The sequence below is a fragment of the Chamaea fasciata genome, unplaced genomic scaffold, assembly GCF_029207755.1.
Source record: "Chamaea fasciata isolate MVZ Bird 193981 ecotype frontalis unplaced genomic scaffold, bChaFas1.0.hap1 SCAF_2, whole genome shotgun sequence".
Classification (NCBI taxonomy): domain Eukaryota; kingdom Metazoa; phylum Chordata; class Aves; order Passeriformes; family Sylviidae; genus Chamaea; species Chamaea fasciata.
This window is the reverse complement of record NW_027094087.1, coordinates 111,053,719-111,061,888: the sequence shown is the minus strand read 5'-3', so window position 1 is coordinate 111,061,888 and position 8,170 is coordinate 111,053,719. Positions and strand designations below refer to the sequence as shown.

Here is an 8,170-nt window from a genome sequence, read left to right as displayed (position 1 = left end):
GCCTTCATCATCTTCATTGCCCTCCTCTGGACACTCTCTGATAATTTACTACCTTTCTTTCCACCCTTTCATTCCCAGCCTGTCTGTTCATCCAGGATTGTCCCGTCCCAGCAGCAGAATCCAGCACTTCCCAATGTTCAACTTCATACAGATGGTGATTGCCCATCTCTGATATATCAAGGTCTCTCTGCAGGCCCTCCGCGCTCTCGAAGGACCCAACAACTCCTCCCAGTTTTGTACCGCCTGCCAACTTTTTTATTTTTCCCGTGTAATTTCCGCACCGTTATCTTTTAACCCTCAGTCCCCTTCCCGCCGCTGCCATTCCCTAACCGAGGGCCGGGAAGGGAACGAGGCCCCGCGGCTCCCGGCCCTGAGGTGGCGCCTCCCCGCCTCCAGGGGGCGCCGCCAAGGGCGCAGCGGCCTCCGGGCGCGGCCATCCCGGTTCCCGTGGGGCCTCCCCGCTCCGCTTCCCGGCTCCTCCGTTCCGCTTCCCGGCTCCTCCGTTCCCTTGCCCGGCTCCTCCGCCGCCTCTCCGCCCGCCCTCAGCCATGCTGACCTCCCGAGGCCCGGCCCTGTGCACGGCGCTGCGGCGAGCAGCGCCCGGCGGCCTCGCTGCCTTCCACTCCTCCGCCCGGCGCTGCCGCGGCGCCCGCGTCGCTGTGGTGAGTCATGGAGGAGCTCGGGGGCCGCGGCGGCGCTGAGGAGAAGAGTTTGTTTGGGTTTTTACCGTCTGACTCTCCAGAGCCAGCCCCGGCCCTGCAGCCGGGATCGCTGCGGCGGTGGGGCCGGTGCAGGGGAGGGCTCGGCGGGGCGGCGGCCTGGGAAAGCCTCGCCTGGTGGCCGCCACAGCTGGAAACCCTGGAGAGACGCTGAATTTGAGACGGCTGCTTCAGTTCAGGAACTTGGAGGAAGCCAGACCGGGAGTGGGAAACATGTAAAAATTGGCGTCTGTGTAGTTGTTGGCCTGGAGTTGTTTTGGGGAGAACCACAAAGTGACAGTATGGGTGAGGCTGGAAGGGACCGCAGCGGGTCACCGGGTCCGACCTCCTGCTCAAGCCCAGAGCACACAGCACAGGGTTGTGTCCGTAAGGCTCTGGAGTATGTCCAGTGAAGGACATTCCATACCCTCTCCGGGCTGTCTGTCCCGGTGCTCGGTCACTGCACAGTGAAGCTCTTCCTCATGTTCAGGTGGAATTTCCTTTGCATTCCTTTATGCCCATTCCTCTTACCCCATGGCACCTCCAGCAGAGCCTGGTCCATGCTCTGACACCCCCCATTTAGATATTTGTACACATTAATGAGGATTATTATTTCAGTCATCTCTTCTGGAAGCTGAACAGCTCCTTCAGCCTTTCCTTGTAAGAGATTCCTCAGTTCCTCACTCATCCTCACTGCCCTCCACTGAACCCACTCCAGGAGCTCCATGTCTCCTTTAAACTGAGGAGTCCGGGAGGATTTAACCTGAAATAGTTCATAGTCTTACTGGGTGAGGTATTGGCAGTGAATGTATTTAAACTGGGTTATGCTTTTTGGCAGGAAGGGAGTAAAACAGGTTGCAAATACAGAAGAAAGCAAGAAAGTGGAAGAGCTACAGATTGCTAAAGGGAAATATAGGCTATAGATGGTGGGTGTTTTAAATGGATACACAGCTTTGGAAGTCAGTGGACAGTCTGAAGCTCGAGCTTTGCATAGTCTAGATACCATTAAACATAAAGGAATAATAAGAAGGCATTGCCTGCATGAAGAAATCTGTTTGGGGCAGAATTAGCTTGGCAAAGGGCAGAGTGCTGGTCCAAATGGCTAAAAAGTAATCTAAACAGGAATGCTGTCATTTTAGCAAGTCGCAGCTTTTTAAATAGAGCTGGGAAAACAAATGTGATTTTTGGCATTAGTGATGTAAACTCTTGACTGTGGTAAAAGACAGATTTGTTATCAGGCAGGTACTGAAATAATAGAAGAGTTTCTATATAGAAGAGTTTACAATAATAATGTTACAGTATTTTGTTTTCACTGAGTTTCAAAAAAAATTTAAAAGTGTTGCTCACAGAGCATAACCCTGGAACAGTTGCTTGTCTGTTTATTCAGTCTAAATTAAATGAAAGATAAAAAGTTATGAAGTAAAAGGCAGCTCTTAAATATCAGAACAGGATTAACATGGACAGAGGAACATTCATGTATCTTGCTCATTTGATGAGGTGATGGTGATATTTGGTGAAGTGATGCCCATGATAGCAGACATCTGGGTATTGTGACCTGAATATTCTTTCAAGTCTAACATTACTAGCTAAGATTTTTTCAGTTTTGAGTTTCTTTTCAGCTGTGAGTTTCTGTTCATGTGTCTGTGTTTAAAAACTCTCAAGCTTTAAAAAAAAAACTGAGGGGAAAACGAGGAAGGAAGAGATTAAAGTAAAAATAAAATTAATAGAAAGAGAAAAGGAAATTGACATCCTAACTGGATTTTTTTTCTTTCAGAACAAAGAGCCAGACAAAAAGCCCCAAAAGAGTTCATCAATATACTTTCAGGAATTAGATAAACCTTTGATTTTTTTTTGGTTTTGTTTCATTTTTAAAATGGATTAAAAAAAAAACCCAAAAAACAAAACAAAACCCCAAAAAACAAAACAAAACAAAACAAAAACCCCAAACAAAAAACACCCCACACCTGTTTTTTTCCTTCTACTTTGTCAGATTCTCCACCCACACAGGGATAGCTTACTGCTTTGTGCTTTTTATTCTCTGGTGTGTATAAACAAATGAAAACGATTATTTCCACTTTGTTAAAGAAAAGTATGGCTAATACAGCATAATTGTATTATTGCATTAAAAGTGATTTAGCTGTTGATCTCTGATGCAGATGCTCAGGTAAAATACAGCAGCAGGTAAAATAGTTTATTTTCAGTGCCACCTCCAAGTGCATTTCTGTCCCTCTTCTGATTGATGTGCACCTGGATGAGAAAGTTGTGTTCACATGGATGTGGACACTTCATAAGATGAATGACACTCAGAACAACCCCCTGTGTGCACAATAAAAACATACCTAAAGGTAACATGTCAGTTTATTAACTGTGGTATAAATGTATAAGCCGGGAAATAAATAGTGGTGATTTCTGAGCCCTGTGCTGGGTTGCTGTAAATAGGAAATGTCAGTTCTGCAGCGTGTCAAGTGGTGACACCAGTGCTAACAGCATGGTGTTCACTGCCATGGTAAGAGATTGCTTTTAAATTGTTCTTTGTTAACTATTTTTTTTAAATGTTACCTTGTGAAAGATCCTGTGGGGAGTTTTGTGTCACCTGCAATCCTCTGTTATTCTCTCACTGCAGGTCCTGTCTGGCTGTGGTGTCTACGATGGCACGGAAATCCACGAGGCTTCAGCGTAAGTTGCTTTTTGGGACTGTGGGCTCCAAAAAAGTCTCCATTACATTGCAGCAGTGTGTTTAATTTAGTTTTGCTGTCTCTGGCCATCAGAATTACCCTGAGAGATGAATGATGAACTTTCTCACAGTTTTCTCACAGACTAATTGTGAGCTCAAGCTGCATTTGTGTAGAACTCAGTGATTGTCCAAAGATACAGCCTGCAGAAATGTACATGTGATGCCAGGACAACGAGTCTGAGAGAGATGCTCTTCAGAAGTAGAAATTCAGAGTTCCAGATTCAATCTCAAGAGGGTTAAATACAGACTTAATTTCAGAACCACTTGAGTTTCCATTCCTGGCGCTAAATCTAACAGCAGAATTGTTAATACTTAAGTTGGATTAACTCTTACTGTGAATTAATAAGAGATGTGTCACCTAGACTAAATGTTAATAGCTATGTTAATGGTGAGATTCTTCCATAACACCTGGGAACCTGGAGAAAGGAAGCTTTTGTTGTTCATGGTTGCCTGCTTAGGTAGGGTGTGTTTTTCCTCGTTTTTCAAAGTCAGTTGGGTGGAATATTTGTAGCAGATTCAGGGGTCAGATAAAGCCTCTCCTTTAAAACTTTCTGCATGTTGTATCTCCATTTTTGTAGTGTACTGGTGCACCTGAGCCGTGGGGGAGCTGAGGTTCAGATGTATGCCCCAGATGTCCCTCAGATGCATGTCATTGACCACAGTAAAGGGCAGCCAGCTGAAGCTGAGTCAAGGTAAGTCTGTAATATGTTAGGCATTCTTCAGATTTGCAGCCTGTAATGGCTCTTGTAGCACTTGTCTAAATGCCTTTAGTAGCTTTATTCCAGCTGTGGTGGTTTTCTTGGAGAGAAGATACTACATGAATTTTCTGGACTTGATTATATACAGTCTGTCAGTGCCTGTGTTTCCCAGCAGCAGCATTTCACAACCATCAGTAGCTTCAGTTACTGAATACCAATGTTTTGGCTTCCTCCTCTTCCTCTGCAAAACATTTACACTGTTCTGCGTGCAAATGCTTAATTAATCACTTTGTTTTATTCCTGGTTCTTCAAGGAATGTTTTGGTGGAATCGGCAAGAATCGCTCGTGGTAAAATCGCAAGCCTGGCCAAGCTCACCACAGCAGACCATGACGCTGTGATATTCCCTGGTGGGTTTGGAGCTGCCAAAAACTTGTGAGTGCCAACTGAGCATCAGATTCCTCAACTAAATATTCATAGCTAACCATGTGTAATCAGCCTGGCAAAGAGAAGGCTTTGGGCTGATCTGACTGCAGCCTTTCAGTACCTGAATGAAACGTGCAGAAAAGATGGAAAAGAGACTTTTTATAAGGGTCTGGTCTGATGGGGAATGGCTTCAAACTGAAAGATAATAGGTTTAGATGAGATATTAAGAAACAGCTGCTTGCTGTAAGGATGGTGAAGTACTGGAACAGGTTGTCCAGAGAAGCTTTGGATACCCGTGCCTGGCAGTGTTCAAAGCCAGGTTGGATGGAGCTTGGAGCAAGCTGGTCTAGAGGCAGTTGTCCCTGCCTATGGCAGAGGGGTAGGAATGAGATTATCTTCAAGGTCCCTTTCAGCACAAACCATTCTGTCATTCTATGAACCAAGATTCACACAATAAAATTCATACATGGCCTTATTTACTACATATATAACCCCTAATTAGTAACTCCTTTCAAAGTCTTGTCATTTTCTTATTTTAAATTCTCTGAATAATGTTGATGAGAATTCAAGAGTTTAGATAATGCATAAGAAGTCCTTTTTCCTCCCCCTAGTGGTGTTTCTTTTTGGGCCTGAGGGAAATGAAGGTAAAACTTAAATGGTTTCAGGTGCTTGTATTGTTATTACTCTGTTTCTTCCTCTCTGCCTACCAGAAAATCCCCTGTTTCTTTATAAATATGAAACAACAGCTGGCTTAAAGAAAAAAAGGAACAAAAAGCATTAGCCATGTGGAATACTGATTATCTTGCTATTGAGATGCCTTTTTGTTGGCTTTGAGAAACATGAATGTTACTTCCCTTTTCTTCTTACATATTTTTCTTCTTTGAAAAGATTGCTGTTCAACTTCTCAGTAATCCTAGAAAACGGATTTGATAATTCTCATTTTAACATGTTTTTATTAAGTAAGGCACTTTCTGGCAGACCAAAGCCTTAGAAGAGGGACACTGGCTAAAGCATTGATGGTCATCTACAGAGTGTTTTTAACCAGTTTTTTAGTAGCTGTTAAGTTTGGGATGAACCTTTGGAGCCAGTTTCATGTAAGATAGGCAAATACCTCTGTTTGTAGGTTTATACTGAGCTTTGTGTAAGTTTCTTCTTGTGACAGATCTACCTTTGCTGTTGATGGAAAGGATTGCAAGGTGAACAGAGAAGTTGAGCGAGTCCTGAAGGACTTCCACAAAGCAGGCAAACCTATTGGGTATGTATGTGAGTTGGATGGCATTTTTTTGGATGTGTTTTGTTGAAATGTGCAGCTGTTTTTGTAATTGGAAAAAGTATCTTCTGTTTCGTATCATTTGCAGCCTGTTTTTTAAATGCATTTTTCAAGAACTGTGTGTGTAGGTGTTTCTCAAAGATGAAGCTGAGGAAATGCTGTGGGGAAGTTGCCTTGTGATGTGGCTCAGGTTTTCAAGGCTATATCCATTTGAATCTTGTCAGTTGTGAGCAAGCTTGGAATAGTGCTGTTGTAGAATTGCTCTTACAATTCCTTCTGTTGCAGCCTGTGCTGCATTTCCCCAGTGCTGGCAGCAAAGGTGCTGTCTGGTGCTGAGGTAACTGTGGGCCACGAAGAAGAGGAAGGGGGCAAGTGGCCTTATGCTGGGACTGCAGGAGCCATCAAAGAGCTGGGAGCAAAGCACTGCGTGAAGGAAGTGACCATATCCTTTCCTGGTAATTTCCATGTTGGGAGACAGCTTAGAAATGTGTCATTAAAGGAATGGACACATGTAGGGTCTGTGCTTTTCCACATAGATTTTCATGGGAATGTGCAGTGGGTAGCAGGTAGCAGTGGTGCAGTGCAAGATGAGAAACTCTCCTGTGCACAGCTGTGTAACTACACACCGGGAGTTGAAGTTCTCAGTCAGCTCCCTTGGACACCCACTAATACACTAAGTGCTAAATGAATTAGCACATCAAACTGGTATGAGTTACAGCTCGTCAGTTCTCTTTGAGATTTTTAGTCTTTTCCTGAAGTCTAATGCTGCAGAGACATTTTACTGCCCATCAGTGAATTTTGTTGGTTTTCTTGTGTTTCTTGGTGTTTCCGCAGGTTTCTCATGCAGCTTTTGTATTTCTGGAAAAAATACCTTGTCATAACTTGGACTATAGGTTGCAACTATATTTACAGCTGGATGGTATGAGGTATTTGGAGGAAGTTTTTATAGGATGGTGGAACTGTGAGGTTTTGTCAGTGCTGGTTCATTTTGCAGGCAGCATCTGCAAGTCCTGTGTTTTCCTTGACTCCTTTTTACGAAGCTCATGTGGATACAAAAAATAAGGTGGTGACCACCCCAGCATTTATGTGTGAAACAGCATTACACCATATCTTTGATGGCATTGGGGCGATGGTAAAGAATGTGCTAAAATTAACTGGCAAATAAAATCAGAAATGTTTAAGTTTAGGGCGTAGTATCAAACATATCATGGACCAATGGAGACATTTGCACCTGCTTGTCCTGTTCACACTCTAGTGAATGTTGATACGAAGCTGATTGATTCCCAGCTGCAGGATTTTCCATGCCTTTTTGAGGGAGGGGCATTGCAGAGGACAAGGATCCTGGCCTGAGCATTTTCTTGAGCTTTTCCATCTTGAGAGAGCTGACTGGATTTGTTCTGAAACAAAGTCTTTCCAATACACCAATGTGAAACCAGTTCTAAGTGGGAAAAAGACTCAAAGCCCTTTCAGAAGCTGAGGGCAGATGTGTTGTAGGGATTTGGCACGTGGCAACAGATCTTGTGGATGAAGAATGGGAATAGAGAGGAGTGAATACATGGTTCAAGGTGTCTAAGCTCAGGCCTGTGTCTGGGAACTAACAGCCAGGGTCATTTGTTGAGGGAAAAGCCATGTTTCACATCTTAATTTAATGTATTAATGAAAAGATTTGGTTTCCATTTCAAAGAATCCCGCTTTCACAAAGTCATTCTGAACACCAATCAGCAGCAGGACACAACTGCCACAACAGCAGCACTTTGAAAAACTCATCCATTGGCCCATTATAGTTTTAAGAGGTCTTGAAATGAAGAAGAAAATAATATCCGCTGACGTGACGCACAACTCTGAGGGACAGCAGCCCTGTTAAAGCAGGTGTTTGACAAGTAGTGAATGGAAAAAACAATCTCAAATTATCCTAACTTCCCCTGCTTTAGGGTAATAAAGCTTTCTCCAAAGAAGTATTATTGAATGTCTGGAATAATGTTGTATAAATAAATTAATTTCTGCCTTTATCTTATCCTTGTCCTTTCACTTTTGTTTGGGAGCTGCCTTTGATAACTTGCACTGGTTCGTACATTTTAGAAGTTTTTCTTCTTTTCAGTTCACCAATTTTGCACATTTTTTCCATATAGAGTCCAGCAGAATCTTCTCCACCTCTTCCAAGTTTTTTGTCACCTTTCTCTTGAACAGGACACAACATTTCTCAAATTCGAACAAACAAAATGACACCCCTTACCTTGAATTAAAGTTTTTCTTCCATGACTGACTTGCTGAAGTGAACCCATATTTTCAGGGGAGAATTGTGTGCTTCATAAATGAATCTACACTCCTTAGATTGAATTGGTGTGT

General features: G+C 43.3%; 1 protein-coding gene across 1 annotated transcript; it reads left to right on the top strand.

The window, feature by feature from the left end:
- The first annotated feature begins 380 nt into the window (after positions 1 to 380).
- Positions 381 to 7,832, top strand: GATD3 (glutamine amidotransferase class 1 domain containing 3). The gene is made up of 7 exons (XM_066177072.1): positions 381 to 662; positions 3,322 to 3,374; positions 4,011 to 4,124; positions 4,444 to 4,563; positions 5,717 to 5,809; positions 6,110 to 6,266; positions 6,861 to 7,832. The coding sequence occupies exons 1-7, from the start codon at positions 549 to 551 to the stop codon at positions 6,987 to 6,989; spliced, it is 780 nt and encodes a 259-aa protein (XP_066033169.1). The 5' UTR covers positions 381 to 548; the 3' UTR covers positions 6,990 to 7,832.
- The last annotated feature ends 338 nt before the right edge of the window (positions 7,833 to 8,170 follow it).

Coding starts and splice junctions, on each gene's coding strand:
- GATD3 (XM_066177072.1), top strand. CDS start 549: ATGCTGACCTCCCGAGGCCCGGCCCTGTGCACGGCGCTGCGGCGAGCA. Junction 663..3,321: donor GCGGCGCCCGCGTCGCTGTG/GTGAGTCATGGA, acceptor CTCTCACTGCAG/GTCCTGTCTGGCTGTGGTGT. Junction 4,564..5,716: donor TTTGGAGCTGCCAAAAACTT/GTGAGTGCCAAC, acceptor TTCTTGTGACAG/ATCTACCTTTGCTGTTGATG.